General features: G+C 35.7%; 1 protein-coding gene across 2 annotated transcripts; it reads left to right on the top strand.

The window, feature by feature from the left end:
* Positions 1-276: 276 nt before the first annotated feature.
* LOC121423329 (transmembrane protein 184A-like) lies at positions 277-22,109 on the top strand. Of its 2 annotated transcripts, none has more exons than XM_041618684.1 (5): positions 277-366; positions 15,370-15,540; positions 17,241-17,410; positions 20,776-20,987; positions 21,535-22,109. In XM_041618684.1, the coding sequence occupies exons 1-5, from the start codon at positions 338-340 to the stop codon at positions 21,853-21,855; spliced, it is 903 nt and encodes a 300-aa protein (XP_041474618.1). In that variant the 5' UTR covers positions 277-337; the 3' UTR covers positions 21,856-22,109. The 2 variants fall into 2 exon arrangements, with proteins under 2 accessions (XP_041474618.1, XP_041474617.1); XM_041618683.1 differs by having other exon boundaries at positions 21,532-22,109.
* The last annotated feature ends 4,647 nt before the right edge of the window (positions 22,110-26,756 follow it).

Raw genomic sequence — 26,756 nt, 5'->3', positions numbered from 1 at the left:
CACTGTACTTGTCTTTCTTTACAAAGGACATTGTGCAAATTTTGTGTGGAAAAATTTATGATACTGATGGATTTCCATAGAGTTACAATTGATTGGATCAATCGTAACTCTTTGTAAGACGGGGCCCTAATCTAGATATTAGTTAGGTGATTATTCAACTTACTGAAGGTTGACTTATGCCAAGTCTAATGTATTACTTTCTCTCTTTTTTTTGCCATGCTATACCTGCCCCACTCTGTGCTTCTAACAAAACTGTTTCTCTTTTGATGTTGCAGCATTTGTAATCTATAACTTCCTGAGCCTGTGCTATGAGTATCTGGGAGGCGAGAGTGCCATCATGTCTGAAATCAGAGGGAACCCAATTACGTGAGTACCCTTTTCTATCCTCTTCAACAGGTGTTGTTTAACTCTGGGGCGAGATAACATCCCTTTGTTGAGAATTGAGATAAGGAAAGAAGATAGCAGGGAGAGGAATGATGTACTATATGCTTGTGCTTGATGTGCTTGATACTTGCGAGTTTTTGCAGTTGCAACGGTGACAGATTCTACAACACAGTATATCTATTGATAATGTTCACCAAATCACAATGAACAGCTCTTTCGTCGTCTTTGTCGAAAATTGGTGAACCAGGACTGCAGATTATCCTGAGATTCGACGCTGACGAAAAATGGCAAATATGTCGTTTGTACAGAGTCCAGGACGGCACTGCTCTTTTGAGTCACCGAAATTTCGACAAAGGCTGCTTCTGTAACTTCTGGCTGCTTTGTCATGAAGGACTTTTGACAATAGAGACTGTACATTCCAGAAAGCTTCTGTGTGGTGGTTGCAAACACTCCCTTATATCTTTTCAGGAGAAAGAAGCTTTTGTATGTACTGTCTTTTCGAAACTCAGAAATGCTTACATCACTTTTTCCAGTTAGGAAGACGGGAAGGGTCCACGAGGCCGAGGTACCGACGGGTCAAAATTTGCACTCTAGAAAACACCATTGTCAGTTCAACCAGTCATGTTAAGTTTATGTACCTTCGGGTCATATTTTGTTTCAACCAAAAGCAAGGTGTTTAAAATTAGGCTATGCAGAAAATAATTTTGAAGTAGACAAACGTATTCCTCTCCCTTGAGGACCTTTGGTTTTGTGGGAATACCCCACCAAGATATTGTGTCATCCTTATGGTTCGACCTTTGACTAATTTTTGTTGTTGACCATTTGTTTCGATAAATTAACCTTCTCGATGCAGATTTTACTGGGTTTGCCATTGTAACTTGAGATCAACTCCACATGACATCCATAGAATGGGGAAGGTTGAGAAATGTTAGAACAATAACTGATACCCCAGAATAGAATCTTAATACTGTCTTCTGGAGCATGATGATGTTCCTAGCTCCTACCTTGCTTGCTGTCTGGGCCCAGCCAGGGAGCTATTAAAGCAGTGCTGGTGGTGAAGGCTTGGGATCATGACCTTCTTGAAGTAGGGACAAGGATTTCCATTTTCTAAAAAGTGGCCATTTCCGTTTCAGAAAATCTCAAATTCCATTTCAGCATGTCTCATAGACTTTGTGTACATGAAAAAGTGACAATTCCGTTAAACATAGAAAATCAATAGGCATTGAGTAGTGATGTCACATGTACTCGTGCTGAATTTGTATCTGCCACTGTACTAACAATGCTTTAGAATCCACTTTCTTCGGATCTATACGAGCACACAAAATATTTTAAGAAACACATTTAACAGGACTATATTCTCACCTTTCACATTATTAGCATTATTTTAGGGTTGAACGAAATTTTATCGATAATTTGGGGACTTATTAAACATTGTTTTAAGCAGTCAACAACTTTCGCCTGTCCACCATTTTTTATTTGAGGAGTACCAGAAGTAGATTGGTCAGTGCAGCTGGTTATCTATATTTAGTTTAGATTAAAAAAGGATGAACTACGAGTACAAGAACTAGATTATCAAGATATATTGCTCTAACTTATTAAAGAAGCATATAAAACAAATATACCAGGCCTTTTATATTTCGAAAGTATAGAGGGAATGATTCATCCTCGGTTGGACTGGCAATATAACTATTTTCCCTCAGGGAAGCCCCTGGGGAAAAATAGTTATGCCAGTCCAACCTCGGACAAATAATTCCCACTATACTTGCTCAAAGCCTGGTATATTTGTATAATGTGTAGATCTCAAGGTTATGATGGATAACATAAAAACAGTCAACATGCTCATCTATTAAGAGCCTGAAGGCACCATCCATTACCTGTCGAATTGTGTGAACATTAATCCAATTACAAATACTTGAGGATGGGACACTTCTAGTCAAGATCAATATCAAAAGAGTCGTAATCTTATCAGGAATTAGTGCGAAATTAATGCCATCTTTTACCATGAAGATGGTAGAGTGTCTCTTTCATGATGGCTATAATTCATGCCATTAATACGTCGGATGTATTCCACTCTCCGGAAGTTCCAAAATCTAGTCATACATCTAAATTTACTCTCACAACATGTGTGGTGATGATGGTGAGGATGATGATGATAGTGATGATGATGATGATGATAATGGTGATGATGCTGTTGATGGTGGTGGTGATGGTGTGATGGTGGTGGTGGTGGTAGTGATGATGATGATGATACTGTTGAAGATAATGATGGTGGTGATGGTGATGATGATGGTGCTGCTGCTGCTGCTGATGATGATGATGATGAAGATGATGATGGTGGTGTTGATGGTGATGATGTTGATGATGCTGTTGATGGCGGTGGTGGTGGTAGTGATGATGATGATAATGATGATGATGATGATGATGCTGTTGAAGATGATGGCGGTGGTGGTGTTGATGGTGCTGCTGCTGCTGCTGCTTCTGATGATGATGAAGATGATGATGATGGTGAAGTTTATGAAAGTGAATAGTGATGATGATCATGGTCCAAAATCTAGTCATACATCTAAATTTACTCTCACATTGTGTATGGTGATGATGATAGTGATGATGATGATTGATGATGCTGTTAATGATGATGATGATGGTGGTGGTGGTGCTGATGGTGGTGGTGATGGTGGTGGTGATGATGATGATGATGTCTATGAAAGTGAATAGTGATAATGATGATCATGGTTCAAAATCGAGTCATACGTCTAAATTTACTCTTACATTGTGTATGGTGATGATGGTGTGGAGGATGATGATGATAGTGATAATGATGATGATGATGATGATTGATGATGCTGTTAATGATGATGGTTGTGGTGGTGGTGATGGTGGTGGTGATGGTGATGGTGATGATGATGATGATGATTGAGATGGTGGTGATGATGTTTATGAAAGGGAAAAGTGATAATGATGATGATGATGATCATGGTCATGATGATCATTATGAAGTTGATGAAAATGATGATGATAGTGCTGATAATGAATATGGTGATGATATTGATAGTGATGATGATGATAATGAACATAATAGCATCATTTATCTGTAAGAAACACTCATATCCTATGTATTTCACTTATTATCGCGCTTGTTCGTAGGATTAATCTCGAGATTGCAATCCCAAGTCAACTTGGAATTAATTGCAAAATAGCACGCTATTTTACGAATTATCGTGCTAATTCGTAGGTGCAGACGCACTCAGGACTATTTATTCACGGCGTCAGACCATAATACATCGATGCCTCACTCGAGCAGGAATTGCTCTTCTTGTGATGGTGGAGACAGGGTTTCTTGAATCTCGAGATTAATCGCAAAGAGGCCAATCGGGCTAAAATCTCGAGATTGGGCAAACTCGGGATGGTGCAGCACCGCCTAATGGCAGAGTGGGGATTCGAACTCACAACCTTGCGATTATGAGACCAGTGCTCTAACCATGGGACCACACGACACATGACACACATGTGTCATGCTTCTGCATAGAAAATCACTGTACTTGTACATCTTCATGCATGGAATCTGTTATGTTAAGGGCACTTTATGTCTTTATCTCCATTTAATATTCATTAAGGGCACCATGAGAAAGAAACCTAGAGGTTATGTTTACACATACAGTACTAGCACAGCAGATTTGTGAATTTATTGGATTAGGGCCTACTTCTTCTCTTGCTGCACACATGTATGCTGCTGCTGCTTCAGTTTTGAGCATATTTGGTCCAATTTGTGTTGACATTTTGCAGAAAGTCATCCATCAATTAATAACAAATTGGAGAAGGTCAGCCAACTTTTTCTCTCCTTCAGCTATATAAGATGCTTGCTGTTAATATGAATTTGTACTGCAGTTGGCTTTGCTGGCGATTTTGATAAAGTATCATCTAAAGGAATGGATGAAAGAAAAGGAAAAAAATGATATTGATAGTGATAATGGTGATTCATAAGGGAAATGAGAATGATGATGGTGATGATGATGATGATGAGGTTGATGATGATGGTGATGATGATGATGATGGTGATGATGATGATGAATTGATGATGATGATGATGACGATGATGATGATGATGAATTGATGATGATGATGGTGATGATAGTGATGATGGTGATGGTGATGATGATAGCAATAATAGAGATAGTGATGATGATGATAGTCTGGTGACAATGATTAATTATTAATGGTATTAATGATAATAATGATTATATATGTTAATAATTTTGTATATGACTCCAAGCACATTGCACCATTTGATGTATTGTGCTCTAACAATTCGAGAAAATAGAGAATCACCAAATGTTCTCATCATTATCTCCAAGACTATGGAGAATGCTTTTGTTTTGTAATGAACCATGAATTAGCCCATTGGGAATTCCCCTCTTAAGTATCATTAAACTCTTTATGCAGTCAACCATCTCAAATTGGAAAAAGGCATGATAAAATTCAAACTAAAGTGGATGTAGAACCATTTTAGAATGAATAAATGACAAGTGAGGGAGTATAAATTTTGCATCAACTAAGACAAAAATAGTGGATTTGTTTCTGCAATAAGGTCCCGACTGCCATTGCTTATGTAAAATACCAAGCACTTTCTTGCAGAAACGTGAATTCTCCTTTCCCCCACTTTGTCTGAAGTAATCTAATGATTTAGGATTATTTTTGAGATCTGAACTGGGGCTTTTGATTTTTATTTTAAAGCTAAGAAATGCACGAAATTTATTAACCTGCATACATGGAAAACCAATTTTCAAAATTTAAAAACTTTTAAGGCAAGATTTATTCTGCTTTATCACTATATTGTGGCAAAAGTTTATATTGCATGCAAAAATATGGAAATATTGACTATCATCATATTGTAACTGTATATCCTATAAAATGAGACCTGTAGGAGCTAGGAGGACCTCTCTCTCTCTTTGTTTTCTATTCTAAAAGTAAATTATAAAAACTTTAAAAATATCATTGTTGTTTTTCAACTACATGTACAACATGTAAAATCATAAATACAGAGGAGAATATAATTTTTGGTTCTATTCATTCATTCTAAATGTATGTAGTATATGGTATGTATAGCAGCTGAATATAATTTGTTTTTATTACATTTGTTATAAGTACTATTGTTGATGTAATTTACTCTAATTTGTATGAAATATTATAAGTCTAATAGTGATTAGATATTTCTAAAGCGCGTAGAGAGACTTCACTGATTATTGTGCGCTATGTTAAAAATAATTATTATTATTACATGTAGAACACTTTACAATGTGAAACACCACTTGTACACGTTCTAAATTAGATGAAGTCTGATGATTTAGACTATCAATCTAATTACAACTCTCATCTTCTTCTCTTGATGAAGATGATGAGAGGAGTGCTGACGAGCTGTTAAATAGGAACATTAGTTGTCAAGTCAAGAGCTCACTGTAAAGTGACTATTAGCTGCATGCATAATGTGTCAGAGGGGTTACGCTTCACTTGCACCTTTTCCCATGCTGTAGTTTGAGCTTCCCAGAAGGGCCTCTCTGAAGAAAAATGCCATCAACCCCCCCCCCTCCCCACCCATCCTCATTTGTTAACCATATGCATGAATATTCTCTCCATTTTTCAAGTCCCATTCCTTTGTTATTGACACACAGTTATAGACAAACAGTTATAGACAAAAGAGAAAAATATGATGTGCACTGTAAACTAAATGTAGGCATACATTGTAGAGCGTAATGTATATGTGAAAGACCTATTTTTAAAAAAAATATAGTCTTCATCACAGCCCCCATCTCATTGCTATTTACATGGATGTTCACACTGTTTCTCATATCTGATTCTTTTGTAAAGAACTGTATAAAAGGAAATTATGATAGAGTCAGAGCACACATTTTACATTTTGATCAATTCTGTTTAAATATTAATGTTATTTGGTCTCGTAGTTCTTCCCCTCCCCATAAAAAAATATATATATTATAATTTCTAAAGGACTAAATCTTTTAACTAAAACAATAAAAAAAATTCTTGATAAAATCAATCTTAAAAGTAGAAACATGTATACAATTCTTAAAATTGTATTGATTTTGTAGTCAGATCGACTGCTGTACAAGTCCTGCAGTGCATAACCTAAATAAGACCTGTAACTTTAAATATGATTGTGCGCACTACAAAACCAAAGTGGAGTAGTGCGAGAAACATGTGATACTATAAGCGAGTTGAAATAACTATCCAAATTTTTTTCAGATTTCATCGGGGAAAAAATCAGAATTATTCTTGAATTTATGCTGGGAATGGGAACCCGGAGTATAGTTGAGTTCATTTCCACTCTCCTGAGCCACATGTTCAGGGAGACCCTTCTCATGATGATGCTCTAGTCACATTTCTTATGCACATTATTAGCGGACCTGGATGAGTCACCGTTTATTGGCTTCTCTTGTTCAAGTGTGAAAACTTGAAGCGCAAACTTCTTGACTAGGTCAGTCGACGAAAATGATGTTGTCATCATTGTATAATGAGGTCACTGTGTGCAAAAAATTATACTTTTACTGAGGTATACCCTATTTAGTACATGTAAGCCTGTTCCCACTTGATTGGAGTAAAAAAAATTAAAAAGCCTTTAGTTGCATAATGATGTGAGTATATAGCGTATTTGTAAAAATATAGCGTACATGTAAAAATGGCTCCAGTTTATTTTTATATAGTTCTACTAAACTAGGCACAGGAATGCAATGACCATGTCAACTTTGCCCAAACTTTATTAAATGAACAATCAAATAATAGAAAGTTAAGTGTTATGCTTTTAATGGTGTGAAAACACAATTTTCCAATCCCCTCAAACATGGCCATATAAAATGGGACACAAGTATACAGTCATAAATAATTTAGAATCTGCAGTACTGAAAAGTCACATTGGATGGACCCACAGGAATCTTTTCTATGCAGACTCTACTGTAGTAGATGTTATTTAAAGTTGTACAATCTGTTTTAATTCAGTGATGCAATTGCTATTGCCATTGGAGGTTGCTTGAAGTTTGAGCATGATTAACAGGCACCATCACCACTGCCAAACCGATTATGCATGCCCATATCCCTGTGTGGTCAGATGGATAGAAGATCGAGTGAGTGGTCAGCGGAATGACCAGATGGACGTGGAGGATGAAATTAACTACAAGGAGGGTACTTGACGGTTGGCAAAGAGAGAGAGATTAAGCGAGGAAGATAGACGGGGCTCTCAAGAGTTTCACATCTACCGATGATGTTGAAGTCTTTTCCTATCTGGTTACATAGATTTAGGACAAGCGCTTTCTAAATCCTTGAAGTGTCACTTTATAAGTCCAGATTCATGGTGTGACTACAATATATATTTTATGTGATAGTAGGTCCTATGAAATCAGATTTGTAATATAAGGAGTTGACCAAGTTGAGATATCACATGGCTTTGTAATGTACATGCTCAAAATGAGGGATGTATGTCTTTGAGGGGCTTACACAGTGCTGTGCGTGTTGGCTCACTTTAATAGAATGTATGAAATAAATGCATAGAAATCCGGTGGGTGTTTCATAAAACTGTTAATAAGTTAAGATCGACTTTAAGAACGACTGGTGATCCTTTGTTACATGCTAAATAATTACCATGAACATTAATGGTGAATATCATTTACCACAAGAAAGGATCGGTAGTTTGTCGCCTTCCCGCACAAAGGCAATTAGCGTGCAGGGAATAGTGCGTGCTAACAGCCATTGTGCAAGAAGGCGACATGTTGTTCTTAAAGTCACTCTTAAGTTACGAACAGCTTTATGAAATGACTCCCTGGTGTTTATCACTAACCATAAAAAAGGATCACTGGTCGTTCCTAAAGATGCTTGTAACTCATGAACAGCTATTATGAAACACCCACCCGGGCCCTGTAACATGCATGTAAAAGATGCAATCAGTTTTACTATCAATTGTAACTTTAGATCTATGGCAAATCACGTAAAAAAAAATGAAATCAATATCACATGCATCTCTTTATGTTGCACCCCTAGAATGCTTAATGATCTCTTTTTAATACAACCCTCGGAATACCTCACATTTTCAATTGAGTAACCTTGTTAAGATTCATCTTTTCGTGATTCTCATATTTTTAAGATCCCTTTGAAAATTAGGAATCTGTTTGATAAACGACTCTGTGATGTTTCAGAAATGAATTTCCCTCATACTGCCTCAAGTGAGATTGTACAACAGGGAAATCCAAGGCATTCTCTTACATAGTTCCATTGTGCATGCATAATATAAGGTCAGTGGTGATATTGATTGTTTGAAAGCTTGTGTCTTGACAGGCCCATAATCAACTTTCTAAAAATAAATCTTACATTCTTACATGTACTGTCGCTCTGAAGATCTATATGAGACATTATTGCATCTCAATTCGGTGGTATTAATCTTTGACTCCAAACTTTACTGTGATATTGATGCGTTTCTCTCTCATGGCTGAAAAGAGATTTGTGTGTTGAATAGCCTGTGATGTATCATGCACACGTGTTGTTATGTAGGTGAAGGGGGTGGGGGCGTCCTGAGGTAGGCCAACTTCCGTGCACATGAAAACAATGATTAGGCCAAGTTTAGCACATAGATTCTAAATCATTTCAGAATATTTTGGGAAAAAAAAGTAAATGAGAAAGAAAAAATTATGTCAAGTTAAGAGCTAATTAGAAAATTAAGTCTGCAGTAGAATGGTGGGAAATCTGTTCCCTTGAATTTTGATATCATCTTTAAATAAAAAAGATGCAAAGGAAAAAGATGTAAAAATAAGGTTTTAAGGGGAATGAAACACTTGGAACCAGTGGGCTTGTGTGGAAAGCGAAAAATCAAAGGAATAAGATCAAAGAAAGTTTAAGAAAAATCAGACAAATTATGAGAAAGTGATGAGCAATTGAATATTTCGATCACTAATGCTATGGATACGCTCCCATTGGCAATGCGACAGATATGTGTGATGTCACATGTGAACTTTCCCTTTGATGGACTATAAACTACATATACCCCCCAAATGTCTCTTTTTGCTCCTTATGGTGATACAAACTCTTTATTGAAATATATTCTTTGAAAATCTGTATTACAAGCCCTCCTATAGAAAGAATTAATGACCTACTGATGGATGTGATAAAAGAGGCATTTTACGTGAAATATATACTAAAGCAATGGGAAAGTTGTTCACATGTGATATCACACATCTTTGTCGCATTGCCAATGGGAGAATCTGTATTACAATAATGATCTAAACTTCAAATGCTCATAAATTTCATATTATTCATTCAATTTTTCTCAAACTTTCGTTGATCTGTTTCTTTGATTATTCTGTTTTTCCACAAGCTATCTTTTTCCAAAGATTTCATTTTCCTTTTTAAACAGAGCTGCCAAGTAGTACTGATTTTCAGTATTTAGTACAGAAAAGTGAGAAGAATACTGATAGTTTTATGTAAAGTACTGATTTCTAAAGTTTCAGTTGTATGTGTGGTCCTATGGTATTTTTTGAAAATACTGATTTCCTCTCCTGAAGAAATACTGATTTTCAGCTTCAATAATACTGAAATGTTCCTTTTCAGGTTGGCAGCTCTGCTTTAAGAACCAGAGATGTTGCATGCTTTTGCTGTTTAGGGTACTGTATGCATGAATGACCCTGCCTTGTGGTACACATTGCCCATTCACTACCTGTGAATCCACTGACCATTTTATCTGTGACAAAGATCATTATTAAATACTCAACTCAATATATCCTTATCATCGGCCTTATTTATTTATTCTAAATTTCAACAATCCATTTTCTCATCTTTTTGCTCGCATACAATTGAATTCATTAAAACCACCCTATTGACCTTTAAAGTAGTAGTTCACCCTGGCAAAAAGTTTAATGTAAAAATAGCAGAAAGAAAATATATTGACAAAGAATTAAGAAGTAGAAGATTTTTTATTATTTGATTTGTGATGTCATATGCGAGCAGCATTCCTACATAGTGAATGGTAAAAAAAATCAATGAAATTTCATTTTCTCAGAAAATTGAAAATGGTATTTACTGTTTCTTTTTGTATATCAATAGACAAATCATTTCACACTCGATCATGAAAAGAAAACAAAAATAAGTCACTAAGAACCATTAAAAAATGAAATTCATGCATTTTATATGACATAACATATGGGGCAGCTGCTCGTTTTTGGTGTCACAAATCCAAAACTTTCAATTCCAACTACTTTCTTAATCTTTAACAGATTTTCCTCAAATCTTCACCAAAATTTTTATTTTTATTCTGCTATTTTTACCACAAACTTTTCTTGAGGGTGAACTTCCCCTTGAAGTTTTTGGTGTCACAAATCCAAAAATTTAAATTCCAACTACTTTCTTAATCTTTAACATATTTTCCTCAAATCTGCACCAAAATTGTTATTTTTTTCTGCTATTTTTACTACAAACTTTTCTTCAGGGTGAACTTCCCCTTTAAGTGGACAGTACCTCACTGATGGTGATGGTTTGATGGTAGTCATACCTGATTGCTTAAGACGACCGCACACCTTACCATTGGTCTGCGACCCGATTTCAGAATAAAATGTTGTAGAATTTGATGCTAATATTGAGACTTGGAATATCTTACTGTGTAATGTTCTAAATCATTGTACGAATACCTATGTTCAAATCTGTGACTGTGCTATTATCCTTTTTAGAATAAAAGCGAATTTAATATCTAGTCGTAATGACGTCATGCATGTAGCAGTCATAAGATTGGCAACGATTTGAAAATAATTTGGTGTTTACTCCAAAATCAAAGCTTGCAATCTTTCAAAATGGTTATATTAGTATTCTTTTAATTGATTTTAACCTCAAATAAAATGATATGTTCCATTCACATTTTCAGAAAATGAGCAAAATGCGATTTGTTCCAAAATCAGATCACGAACAGTCGTAAAGTGTGCGGTGGCCTTGAGAAAGCATGAAGTTAGTAAGCAACTAACAAGAGGACTGATGGTTTAAGGTCCTGTCCAAGGAACCTGATAGTGAGGATAACTGCCTTACCAAAGGGCATATAGTGCACCTATACCCTTTTTACACACGCTAGAATTCCCTTAACCCCGTACTACAGGTGGGGCTAAATTGCCATTTAGCCCCACCTATAGTACGGGGTTAAGCTTAGCCCACTTTCTTTTTACACAGCTTTTTAGCAAAGTGGGCTAACCCCACCTTTAGTACTGGATTATTTGGCCCTGCAAAAAGCAGGGTTATCCCACCAATTGCAGTGATAAGAGAGATAGTACGGGGTTAAGATCGCTTGTGTAAAACGAAAGTGGGCTAAGTGCTCTCATTCATGCCCCGCAATAGAGCCGGCCCTGTTGTCCAATCAGAGGTAAGCATAATGAATATTCATGTACAGCGAACATGGGGATGAAAAAAAGCGCGTGCCAAAGTCAGCGAGTTGGAATTCCTGTTTTAATACTTTCCTCATCGACGCTCATGAATATTCATGAGCTACCACTAATCTGGGGTTAGCGAGTTTCGTGTGTGAAAAGCAAGCATTCCTCATGTGGGGTTAGCAATAACAATTTTGCATGTGTGAAAAGGAAAAAAAAATAGTACGGGGTTAAGGATAGTACGGGGTCAGCGATAGTCTGGGGTTAAGAAAATCCTGTGTAAAAAGGGTACAAGTGGGAGTCAAAACTCCCGCTCTACCTCTGAGCAACTGTTAAAATAGCCTAATCATATTATTTTTTATGTTCCTCACTAAAGAGCCAAAAGGCGCTTTATCAAGTCCAACAGAAGTCTTGTAAATGGCATTCATGACTGAAATGATAGCATAGTCTTTGGAGGATAGAGAGAGAGAGAGAGAGGAGGAGGAGACATCTCACTGTGCTTTTCAATAGAGAATATTTATATTTATTGCTTTTCTCAGCGAGGCCTACAGACCAACTTCTGTTTCAAAGCTATTTGCCTGTATCCCCCCCCCCTCCATTATCAGGGGCTAGCTTGTAAGCACCAGCTGATATTTATTGATTTCTCACATCCCTGGATCTTGTGAAACAGTCTCCAATATTCCATTTCAACATCATCCTAGATGATTCTCCAAGGCCATTAAGCAACTGATGAATTGCTTCTTACATTTCCAGATTGTCTGCATCTCCTTAAAGTCATGCTTGATTTGCGATAGTGATAATATTTTTCTCTTAATGCTGAAATTAAAAACATATGAAAGTTAACCATCAATCCGTCATTTGAACAATTTTCATTGGCATTGATAGCAGACCGAAAGCCTTTACAATTATTTCGTAAGAAAATATTGGTCCTTTTTTATTAGGCTATATATTCATGTGCTCTCAGATACATGTACATGTGTAGAGAAGACAAATTCCTTTGTAAACAGTTGAAACAATTTTAATCATTTAACATGTATGATATACTTTACTTGATTTATACTTTTATTACGCCGATTATGATTTGTAACTCTCAGCATGAAAGAATCTTGTTGGATTGAAATAAAAATAGATTCCGTTGTAAGACAAGACTTTGAAACCTTTAAGTTTTCTCTTTTTTCTCTCTCTCTCTTGATGATGAGAGATAGTTACTTCCATTCTAGGGGCCCAGGAATGTATGTATTTCTTGTTTATTTCAGGGATTATGGTATTATGGAAGATGGGATTACAGGTCCATTATCTTTGCCTTTTTTTGCTAAGATATGTTTAAAGTAGTGATCCTCTGTCCCCAGTGTGGATAAATGTATAAATTGTCTTTCAAGTTATCTAGTCATTTTTTTAATTGATGTTTAAAAAGGCTATTATACAGAGATACTATAGTGTTGGTAAGTGGTTTCAGATAAAGATGAATAATTAGGGGATTAAGATTTTCTGTTGAATGCTCTGTTGAGCAGAATAGACGGTCTGTATTAAAGGGATAGTCCGGGCTGAAAGTATTTATAGCTTCATAAATAGAGTAGAATTCACTGAGCAAAATGCCGAAAATTTCATTAAAATCGTATTAACAAATAACAAAGTTATTGAAGTTTAAAGTTAAGCAATATTTTGTGAAAACAGTCGTCATGAATATTCATTAGGTGGGTTGATGATGTCACATCTTCACTTGTTCTTTTGTATTTTATTATAAGAAATTAGGTTTATTCAAAATTTTTCCTCCAAGAACTAAAAAAATAGGATTGACAACTGATTAAGTGCATTAGATATTTATTGCTCCAACTTATTTTCATTATAAGGGAGGCATATTATTCACACAAGTATGAAATAATGAAAAAAAAATATGATTTTATGTAATAACATAAGAAAACAGAAAGTGGAGATGTGACATCATCAGCCCACCTAATGAATATTAATAATGATTTTTTTCACAAAATATTGCTAAACTTTAAACTTCAATAACTTTATTATTTGTTATCCTATTTTGATAAAATTTTCGGCATTTTGCTCAGTGAATTCAACTCTTATGTATTAACGATATAAATATTTTCAGCCCGGACCATCCCTTTAAAGCTTGTGTATAGTTTTGGTAAATCCACCAAAATGCACCTATCACTATTCCAATTCATTGCTAGCTAATATGAATGGATATGCCCTATAACAGTTATGATGTGGAGGATATGAAATGAAAATGTGTTTTACAGGATAAATTTTGCGATTTTACATGGAAATTTAACTTGATCGGGTCACCCGATCAAATTAAAATATCTGTGTGTTTTTGTCTTTCAATTAAATCCTATTCCAAATCATGGAATGGGCTGAAACTTTCAAGATATGTTCTTTGTCTGTAACTTTTGGATATGTAATCAGTAAATTTATAAGATAAGTGCTTGAATGCCCATTTTTTTTATTTAAAAGAAGCATCGCCGAGAGAGGGCGCTATATATCCAAGATTTGAATATTTGAAATTTTCTCAGAGAAGTGCAGTTGGAAAAATATCTAACGGTCTCTACGCTTCAGTAAGACTGTCATATTAGATGATATTCGATTATCAATCACATTATTGACCCTTTACCAAAGCTATACACAGGCTTTAAAGTGGAAAGCTACTCATTCTTACCTCACCAAATCAAGCTTTTCTACAGAACTGTGATGTAGTGCAGGTTTGTGGTGACATAAATCTGTATGTTTTCTCCTACTTGAGGAGTGAATGTTTAGATAGAAAGTGATAAAAGTCTTCCAGCAGACAAGCAACCCATTACTCATTGGTAGAGGTGACAGATGGACCTGTTCATTAGCCGAGTTTGCTCAAATCTTGAGATTCTTGACAATGCACCCAAAAAGAATATGCTTCAGAATCAAGAAAACATGGGTGGAGGTGCAACTGTCATTGTGAGGTGGATAACATTTGTGCCCCAACCAAACTAAGTTTTAAGGGGGGTATATTGGAATCAGCATATGGTCGGGCGGACGGTCAGTAGCAAATGATGCAGATCAAAATGAGTATTTTGATCAATATTCAACCAATTCTTATATAATATTTGGCACATACTTTGGTCATGAGGTAAAGATGTTCCAAACACATATTATGTTTGTTTCAGAAATTGTGTTGCCACGGTAACATCATATTATATCTAAATACACAGGTATTAACTCATTGTAAATCTAACTTCTTCCTCAGTTTTTTTACCAGTGCTCATGGAATTTGGCACAAACATTGGTCTTGGTACACTACTACACTGCAAGACTGATTTTCCAGTTGTGTTTAAAATCTGGCTAAAGCCAGGTTAATATATAGTTTGCCATTGAATCGGCAACTAGATCTGTGCCCCATAAATGCTTCATTGTTGTTGTCATGGTAATGGCTTAGGACAATGGCATAAATCACCTTCTGTGATATTTCTAGTTTTAAAAACAGTGCTTGTCCATGGACTTAACTACTTATTATAAAAAACCTGTACCACAATTTTATTTCATCATTCATGAATATTGTATATTAATCAATATTTCTTTCCCTTTATTGTTATTTTCCCCACTCCAGTCCCACCAGTTGGTTCTGCTGTACGTGCTGTTTGAGAGGCAAGACCTACTCCATAGGCTTCCTTAGATTCTGCAAGCAAGCTACCCTTCAGTTCTGTTTCATCAAGCCAGTCATGGCCCTCTGCACGCTCATACTACTCCCATTTGGAAAATACTCAGACGGGAACTTCTCGTAAGTTTGTTTCTGGTACATCACTTCGCACTGAAATCTGGGCCCTGTTACATTAAGTGATCGATTGTTTGGATTTTTAATACGATTGATTGCATATGCTATTGTGTATGATTAATCGCTATTTATGTTATGTGGCCCAGGGTTAGCGATTAATCGTACGCTTGATTTTCACGATTGATTGTACATTGTAGTCATTAATAATAATAATAATAGCAGTATATTTACCCAGGGTAGCCACTTCAGTTCCGAAAACTGTTCTCCAAGCGGGCCCTGCTATTATTACCCCTGCTTTAGCACGGCTACCATGATCGGGCGCTCGAGCATTCGAGGAATTTCTTCCTATTCTTCCTACCGGGTACCGGTCAATGCAATCAACCGTAGAAAAATGTTCTACGATCATTGCTCAGCTTTGTGTTACAGGCCACAACTTTGAGGTAATTATATATTTTTTAATTAGCAAGTGATGAAAATAACAAGTTTCAAGAATGCAGTTTCTCTCTGAGAACTCTTCAACTCCCCATCCAGTCAAGAAATTAATTATGGATTGCAAGGTTAGATTTCTGAAGAAATATGAGAAAGTATGTAATATTCACAAATTATTTTTTGTAGCTGTCTGTCTTTTTTTCTGAGCATAAATACTTAAATAGAATCACCAAGGGTAACTTATTCTTATAATCTTTATTTCTCTAATTCCCAAACTAGACTTTTAATCTTGATTTCCTGTCATACTTTTGTCCCTCCTTGGCTCTTCCTCGATAAATCATCAGATTGTGATAATGATTCAATGTGCAGTATTACAGAAAGTTTGAAATATAAAGCCTTTAATAGTTTTTTAAAGAGGAAAAACATTTGCGTCATGTTTATAAGAGAATAACTCATAGAAATTCACCTCCCTAATGCTGCTGCCCTCCCTCCGTCCCTAATATTTTTTTTAAATCCCTTTAATTAAGTTTGTTGCATTGGACTTCTACAGCACATCTTAAGCGAATAGTATATTTTCCACTACAAAAGCTGAGAGCGTGAGAAAAGTGGCTATTGCCATGATATAGTAATTTTTCCTATCCATCATGAGTATATTACTGTTACTTTTGGACAGGAAATATACTGTAGGCAATGTAGAATACTGTTCTGTATTGTTTTTTATTTTTGTTTTACCCTTCTAGCAAAGGAGGGATCCCTGCTAAAGAGGGAGACCCGGCAAAAAACCGGGAAATGATTGCATTGTTTGTTTGTATAAAACAGAGGGTCGTGGGTTTGAATCCCAGCCATGGCGTAATTTCCTTCAGCAAGAAACTGATCCAGAAAGTGCTGCACTCAACCCAGGTGGGGTAAATTGGTACCGGAAGGAAGTAATTCCTTAAAAAAGCTGTGTGCGCTATGAACGCCTAGCTTAGCCGGGTAATATAGGAGCGCCTTGAGCACATAGCAAGGTGGATATGTGCGCAATATAAATACCCTATATTATTATTATTGTAAGGCAGGAAGAAAATTTGTGATACAAAGTTCACAATTTATATGTGGAGGAATCATTTCTGGAATCAGCCCCATTTCTCCTCCCTTTATAATATTGTGCTTATTTATTTGATTTTTTAAAATATATTTTGGGATTTGCTCAAGATGATAATTAATTATCTAGTCTGAATACTTTAAGAAAAGTCATATTGCTACCTTTTATTTTCATGTTTGTTTTATACATTCAGAATTACAGATGGCTACTTGTACATCACCATCATCTATAATATATCAGTCAGTTTGGCCCTCTACGCCCTCTTTCTCTTCTACTTTGCTGCGAGAGACCTCCTGGCACCTTATCAGCCCGTCCTCAAGTTTTTCCTCGTCAAATCCATCATTTTTGTCTCTTTTTGGCAAGGTGAGTTGCACTATCAGGCACGGGCAGGGATTGTACCATTATTAGTCTGGAGCCGCAGACCTTTGTTTTTCACATAGTGCGTAATGCAATTTCTAAAGAGTCTGAAACAGTGAGACTAGATTCACTCATGTACAGTGACTCTTCATCATTTGACACAGACAGAGACGGTCTAGTCCTCACTCTAAACATGGTATAATTTGTTAAAGCTTCATTTTATGCCTGCTCTTGCAGACTAATATGATATTTTAACCACTGTTTGATTAGCTATGAGCTAAAAGTGAAAGAAAGCCAACTTTATTTTAAGCACATACATGTAACAATATGTCATGGTGGGGTGGAGTAGAAGAAAGCAGATATATTGGAAACATATTACATTGTTGTTAGATATCAAATATTAAATATCAGATATCCTCAAGTGGAAAGTGATATCAGTAGTTTGTTTTTGAAATACCTGTATTCTGTACTTGCACATGATTTTATTTTCTCCCCAATTAAATCACTTGATTTCAGTTCCTGCAAATTTTATTACTATTATTCCTTCATTCGCTTGGCAAGAGAGTAATGTTATCTCTACAAACACGTATCATATTCATGGTTGCCAATGACATTGCTTGAAACCATTTCTATTTTTGTTACAAACCGTTTCCGTTCTTGTCAATGCGATGTGAGTAAATTCTAGCTTTTCTTCTTTTCTCATTTCATGAGAAAGAGATTGATACCATGTTTCTTCCGATAGAAAATGTTAGTAAGATGAAGTATTACAAGTAATGTACATCAGTTTCAAACTGCTTTATAATCTGGTCCATAATAGATTTTTTTTCCTTGCCCACTTGTTTACATTTTATGGACTATTGATTTCATTGTTTTGCCTTGGATTTAAATGCAAATGTGACATTTGCTTCTAGATGAGCTTTTTGTTTACTCTTGAGAGGTGAGCATTTAGTATGGATATTCCACAGTTTTGTTTGTGTACATCTTGAACCATGCCTGTTTTAGACGCTCTTCGCATTGACGTCACAATGACTTAACAGTCGAGAGCTAAGCTTTATGTATCAGCCGATATTTCTGTTGCCTGGATTTAATTGTAAAACTGATCTGATTAATAATAGAAAATGAAGCTGATCACTGGAAAGAGTGTATGGACACCCTTTATGTTTTTACATCTTTGAGTATAGATCTACTTTTCTCTGCAACTCTACAAAAAAAAGAATATTGCATGGATTATGAAAACACACAAATGAATGATTTGCATAAATTTATCCATACCTAGATTCTTAGCCTTTGTTGCATTTTCATCTTTTTTTTCAATCTCATTTTTTTCAAAGAATATATTAATGCTTTGAATACAAGTTTGCAGACCCCCTTTAGTTAATGTGTTACCTCATTATATACCCTCCTCTACAACCCCCCCCAAAAAAAAAAATATAATTACTTGGATTTTTATGAAATGTGGCATTATTAAATATTTTGTAAAATTGTATGGATATTTCGAACTTGTGTTTTGTGGCTTTTTGCCTCATTTTCCAGACAGGAGAGAGCTTATAACTGAGAACATGCGCCATGCTATTGGTACTTTTCAATCTTTGGTATACATTTCTTAACTAAACTGGAAAAAATTTAAAATTTACATGGGTTTTGACGAAGTAATTAGGATTAAAACTCAATGAAATGATCTTGGAAGGTCCGGCATATGCCCAAAATTTGCAATGCACCATTCTCCCAGACCACGGCCAACTAATATGAAAACATATCATTCATTGCATATGGCAGCCTACATATATCTCAAAGTAACACTGCAATATTTGCTGAAAATGATATTAACTTCATTTAACTGGAGTGTCCTTAAATACAGTAATTTCTATGATTACATACTTCTCTCTTTTTCTTTTTCTCTCTATCCCTCTCTTTTTCTCTTCCTCTCTTTCTTACATCACATTCTATTTAACGTTGTGTTTCAATCAACCTTGCTTTCAGTCCAAACAAGAATCCCTTGATAAATCCTGCAGTACTGCACCCACCATGGAAACGGCATGACGTGATCAAATTTTCATGTCAACAACAGTTTAAAGAAAAAAGGCATTTTTAATGCCGAGCCTGCTTCTCAATAATTTATGAGCCCTCATGAGCTCATGGAATCATGATTTGTTCAAGATGCTTAATATATCTACTGATGTTGTGTGGAAAATATAAATATTACAAGGTGTGAATTCCAAGTTTAGTTTCAAGACATACTGCATTTTCAAAACCTCAAAATCTCTCTTGAATTGATGAAATGGTTTTCCTTTGGCTTTCTAATGAATGCGGTGGTAGCAGTTGTAGAACTATATAAAGCCAATTCGCATTACTGTATAAGCTATTATTTCGCGTGCAGATATTTTCGTGAATCGCGGGGTCCCAACATTTTTGCGGGTTGTTGAATTCATGATCGGAAGATGTACCAAACACTACCATGCATTTTAGAAAGGGGAAAAATTGAGCAAAATATGCTCCTCAAAACCCCAATTCTGATGTGTAATTTGTACATAAATACATACCTGTAAAGAACAGTTAAAAAGTGTGAAAAAAGTGGCTTAAATTTCACTTTTTTGTACCTTAAAATCTGAAAATTCATGTCATAGTTTGATCTGTAATTACAATCTTTGGAAGTTGTGTTTTGTTAGATTCATTTTTTAAAAGTTGGTTTAAGTACAAAAATGTAGAATTTTGAGAACAGAATCTTCCACCTCTAAAACCTCCGGTCATGTGACATGTGAAAAATCATCAAACCTGAAATGTACATGTCAGAGAACTTGAAAATAGCCTTGTTGGTTTATCTCAAATAAAGGCCTTTTCCTGCTCATGTGCAGTATGTATATTGATTAAGATAGTTACTAAGTTAAGTGATTCAATTCCTTCTAACTTATATTCTGGAGAGAATAGTTAAAATCATCATCATCACCATCATTCCAACCCATCATAATCATCTTCATCACATCATCATCACCATCATAACCATTATGATGATGATGATCATCATCATCATCATCCTCATCATCACCATCATCATCATCCTCATCATCACCATCATCATCATCATCACCATCATCATCATCACCATTATGATCATCACCATTATCATTATCCTCACCATCATCATCATTATCATCACCATCATCATCATCATCTTCATCAGCATCATCATCTCCTTCATCATCATCACCATCATCATCACCATCACCATTATGATCATCACCATTATGATCATCACCATTATCATTATCCTCACCATAATCAACATCATCATCACCACCATCATCATCAGCACCATCATCATCATCATACAGAAGTGCTTTGATATTGTATGTTAATTCCTCTCCTTTTTTTAGGTGTCTTACTGGCCATACTTGAGCTAGCGGGAGCCATCAACCCAGCCACGACCAAAGACGGTAAATCCTCCATCCCGGCGGGGACGGTGTCGGCTGGTTACCAGAACTTCCTCATTTGCATCGAGATGTTCTTCTGTGCCATTGGTCTGCGCTATGCCTTCCCGTTCGACATCTACATGGAAAAACAAAGGCTGGGATCATCAAATATGCAGGTAGATAGATATGTTAGGGTATTTTTTTAATGGTGGGGGGGAATGGGGCAAGCAATTTATATTATGACATACTAGAAGACTGATAGATAGAAGGGTTGATTGATATACAGATGGAGTGAAAGGAAGATGGAAAGACAGATAGGAAAATCAACCTACCCAAATTTTCAGATTCTTGACTTGTGAGGGTAACATCACAATTTTTTTTTTATTTAGGCTTAAAGATAAGTTATTGGTTTCGTATAAGTTAAGATGAATAGTCTGTTGGTTCATATTAACGGCTAGATATTTTTCCATTTGTCTGTTAAGATCATTAAATAATCAAAGCTGACCGATATAAATCTGTTTACTTCAGGTGTACGGTGTTAAGAGGTTGAGAGCAGTATGAATCAATTTGTTCCTTTTGTTTTCACTCCCATCCAACCACCACCCAACCTACTTCTACAATCTCACCTTACACACCCACTTTGCTACCCCCCCCCCTCCCTTGTTACCCACCTGCCTGACACACCCTATTTCTCTTACCCCCTTCTTACCCCTTCTAAAGCAGAGCATATCCAACAACCTCAAGGACACCGTCAACCCCCGTGACATGTTCAACGACACCATCCACAACTTCTCACCGGCCTACCAGCAGTACATGCAGCAGGGGACCATGTCCGATGACATGGACTCCGGCTTCTACCACCACTATCCCCAGAACAACGGCAGGGAGATGGTCAATCCGGCATCGGGAGGGGGCGGCAACAGCAGCAGCAGCAACGGGGGAGGGAGCATCATGGGAAAAGGGCGTGGTGGGTTAGGGGGCGGGAGCAAGAGGTCGGGTCATACGGAAAAGACCACGTTGCTCAGTTCCGACGACGAGTATTGATCCTAGCCCCACCCCCTTTCTCTTCCCCTGTAAACATATTTTGTTCATATACGAGACATCGCTACACTTACACCACCTCATCATATTGCTAAGGTCACTCTTTGAAGCGTAGTAACTCAGCAATACGATGAGTTAGTCTAGGTTTGTTACTATGTATAGCTTGTTAATGAATTAAAAGCTCACTACTGAGCATTCTGGGGGGCGTTTCATCAATATTTTCGTCTGACAAGTTGTCAGATCTGACAACTTTCCTGGATTCTGATTGGTTGAGAAGCACTGTTACTATAGTAACTGTCGGATAAAACAGGACTTGTCGGATAAAACGTCCGACAAGTCCTTTCATGAAACGCTCCCCTAATCTCTCCTCTGCATCTTGATCAGAGGTAAAGGTGCACAATTATGAGGTAAAGGTGCACAGTTATGATGAGAAACCATCAAACATGTAATTAACTAGGTTAGCCCACCCAGGTCGCTTCCAAAATAAAAACTGGATCAGTCAGGGATTGTGCACCAACTGACAAGCGCAAAGATATAAACGTTGTGCTACACAGGCTCTCACTTTGATCTTACCCCAATCAGGTGATTTCATCATCTTGTTGCCATGTGGTAGCTTATTATGTGACGAAGGGGGTTGATTGAAAGTCGTCCCAAGAAAGGTTGAAAGAGAAATCGAGAAAGATGAAGAATAATGAACACTATTACATTGCATGAACTACTAATCCATAGTTTATTTTTAATTTTTTTTTTGTAATTTTACTCCTTTATGAAACTGAGCATCAAATCACTCTATACATTTTATGATGTTGGAGTATAAAAGGCACACTATCAGTGATTTACTTTTGACCTTGAAGGGGGTTAGGCTTAATATGATAGACTAATCTAACTAATTCTTATTTTTAAATAGATTGATTGGCCTTTGGCTTTTTAACGAGACACATGAGTTGCTTGAAAAAAGGAGTTTATTATCACATTACTGACACTGGTATCACCAATGTAATCACTGTGGATGTATTGAAAAGAAGAATCCTATTTGCTCTATCAGAATATATATCTGAAATATATTGAAATATCAAATATGAAATGAGAGCAGGAAATTTCATTTCAGAACAAATCATAAATGTTCATACAAGATACTGAGGTTTATTTTATTAAGTTTATATTTTTTGAGGAAAAATATGAGCCTGATATACTGTGTACTAAATACTGATTCATAATTTTAATTTCAATTCTCTCATTGCCAAAAGTACTTATGTGAATTGAAGTTTGATTATTATGTAGTCAGCATTTCAAACACATTGGTCTTGTGACCAAGTTTTATATTTATGGGAACCATGATGCCACCAAGTAAAATATGCAATAGCGCCCCCTATGTACAATTATTAAAGATGTTCATGCCTGCATGCAAATCATACCATATTTTAATACCTGATACCAAAATAGTGGGGGGGGGGGGGGGTTTGCCATTAGGTCTGATAATGCCTGATATGTATATTACTAACCTAATGCCACTTCATGTGGCCTTCTCATTTTAATCTTTGGTTTGTTTGGAGGTTATTTTAGGTATGCTATGTACTGAAACTCTTTGAAAAGAAATTACAAGAAAAATAAAACACAATTCAGTGTCTATTCATAAGCTACTCTCATTCAAAGTAGTGCCTGGTCAATGCCTATATAGAAAGGGCTACATACTCTGCCTGCATTGAAAGATTTTTGCCAATTTGCCTGATCTTTAATGTTCACTGAAATATGCGTTCTAGAAAAACTCATCATTTTAACCACATAGAAGTCCACTGTGCACCTTCGAGGCAGGTTTTGAAAGCGTAAGCGAGGTTTATAAAATTAGGCAAGGCAGAAAATAATTTTGATGCAGACAAACATAATCTTTGGCCTCGTGAACCCTCGGTTTCATGGGAAGGCCCCCGATTTCTCTGCCTTATTTTCAGAAACAGAAACAAGTAACATAATAATAGACATGAATGCATAAACAGTTATATCTCACATGAGCATTTATACTGCTGTACTATGAAAATGTGCTTGGAACAATTGTGTATACACATTTTTTTTAATTGCTTTTGGTTAATATACCATTTGCTGCCTTTTGTAAAAGGAGGGCAGTAAAGTATTCTGGAAAAAAAATTATCAAAATATTTCAAAAATGGCTTTGTACTTTGATAACAATGATAACATATAAATTGAAAAAAGACCTCCCCCCAAAAAAGAATAATTATGTGAAATAGATGTTTTCAAAGCGTTAAAGATATATATTTATTAAATGGAATTTATCAAGAGGTTTATACTAATGTGAGCTAACGAGATATCAAACTATTGAGAAATGGCATTGTACTTTAAAGGTATCATTTAGGATTGAAATAAAATAGAACACAAAAAAAACTAATTGAATAATTATGTAAAATATTTGTTTTCATAAGGTTCAGAATATGGGATTTTTGAATGCAATATATCAAATAGGTTTATACTAATAAGTGCCAAAGAAATGGCATTGTATTTATGAAATATTGATATTAACCAGCAGATTCTTCAAGACTTGCCAGATTTATTGGGATGCAAGGTGGAGGGACACTAATAGGTATTACTAACAGATTTCAAGTGATAAAAGGTTTCTGTAGCTCTAGTTGAAAAATACTTCGAAACAGAGTAAGTGGAAACAGGAGAATATGCACTGCAAAACAAATCAAGGTTTGCATATGAAATGATGCACAATTGCACATTTTGAATACCGCATGACTGCTTAATTTGATTAGTCATAGATTAATCAGAATTCAAATACAAAAAACCAAAGAAAACTACAAAAAGTCACACTAATATTTACAAATAAGGACATGAAAAGCTAACTTTTTTACTTGCTCTGTATCTATATAAAGTACTTACATATTTCATATTTGTTAAAGACAATAGTTTTCAGGATGGCAGTATAAGAGAATATATTTGCTCATAATTCTGATTACTATTTCATGTAGCAGATATCACTATGAAGATGAAAAGGTTTAAGGGATTTATTGAGAATTAAAGTTTCCTCTCATAGTTCTGTAGACATTTACAATATAGGTTTTAAAAAATTGAATGTGGTACCAACTTTCTATGAGCTCATTTCTTTGTAAACTTTCAGCAGTTCCAATTTTTTATCAAAAATGGAATTGATCATCATGTTTGTTGATTTGTCATTCTTAAAAGTTGGGTTTCAGTGACTTGCTATGTTTAAAGGAGTTTCTATCTTAGTAATTTTGAATCGAAAGATTAACTATAGACTACATGTAAGAGTGGGATTTGAGTTTTGAGGAGAGCAAAAGAAAAAACAGTGATGTGATTTATACTGAAAATTGAACATCAGATTTTGTAGGTAGAAAACATCTATCTACCTTGGAAAAAGTTGGTGTAAAACTGGAGTAAATTTTCACAGTACTAAATTAATTACATTAGTTGACTTGGGAAAACTAAACTTGTACATTATATTATGCATTGATGATATACGTAAATTAAAAAGGTTGATGTAAAGAAATAAAAAAAATGATGTATATTGATATATATATATATAGTCAGAACAGACAGACAAAAATGTGTTAAACAGAATAATATGATCCTTACAGTTTTTTGCAATATCACCAAAAGGCAGTTTAAGCAGTGTTTTACACCTTAGGAATGACATAGCTGAGACATTTAAAAATGACTTCAGTCTTTGCAGCATATTCCTGGCTGTAAAATCACCTTTTGTGAGTTAGAGGGCCCTTCCTAAAAGGACTATTGCACTTAGACACTGCTCTCACTACCTTCCTAAAACTAGTTTACTTGAAACAAGTTTAGTGAAAACTAGTTTAACGTGGAGTGAGAACGGTCAAAGCGGTCTTGGAAGTGATCTTCCAAACCGGTTCAGAAAACCACCTCGCAAGGTAGTTTTCAAGATCGCCTTGCCTCTGGTTTAGCATAAATGAGGTCACAACCGTTCTTTGGGAAGCGATCTTCACACATTTTGAGTGCGCTACTCTGCACGACAGGTGTAGAATGCCTGCGCTGCAGTTTCAAATTTCACACAAAACCTGTCACCCCACAAGATTGCTTTACATGAAGTGATTTTGAAAACCAATTTCGTGTTATCAAGTGGGAACGCTAGCAAAACGATCTGCCAAACTGGTTTCTTGAATCGGGTTCCAGTAAACTAGTTTTAGAAAGCGTAATGAGAACGGCCTCTAAGACATTCTCCTACAAATGCTTTTTAAGGTATTGCAAGTCATTGTATCATATAATCCCGATATAAAAAAGGTTCCTTTGTGGCTCTGATATCATGAATTCCATTCTTCTGATATCAAGAATTCTTGGTATTAGTAGGTAGGATTAAATGATAAAAATGGCTTGTCATATGTCTGTCAGCGTAAGCTGGCTAAACTGTTGAGGTGCAACAGACCCTTTAGTGGCATCCCTAGTACCTCTAATGGAAATAAGCATGACATTGTCATTAAGATCAAATCAAACTTATGTCTGAACTTCAATAGAAATGATCTACATACAATGTATAGAGGTTCATTTTATAACCTTGTTTTTGGTGTCTGGTATTGTACTGGTAGTATGGAAACTAATCTCCATACTCATATTTTCCCTTTTCTTTTCTTTTTTTCTTTTTCACTGAAACATTGATTAATATGAAATAAAACTGAATGAAAATTCAAAATTATACAATTTGCAAAGGATATATGAGAGGCATTGAAACTGCTCTTGAAATGATAAAGCTAAAAATATTTGACATCGTATTGAGTGTACATAGTAGCGATTTATCTGTCTGTACAGTTTATAGATAAAATAAATCAGGGAAAATTGAAGATATTGATATAATAGGGCACTTGTGTTGGTACATTTCACAAGCACAATTTCATGTGGGAGACATGTCAAAC

This window comes from Lytechinus variegatus, chromosome 10, assembly GCF_018143015.1.
Source record: "Lytechinus variegatus isolate NC3 chromosome 10, Lvar_3.0, whole genome shotgun sequence".
Classification (NCBI taxonomy): Eukaryota; Metazoa; Echinodermata; class Echinoidea; order Temnopleuroida; family Toxopneustidae; genus Lytechinus; species Lytechinus variegatus.
The sequence above is the reverse complement of the archived record's forward strand: the minus strand, read 5'-3'. Positions and strand labels throughout refer to the sequence as shown.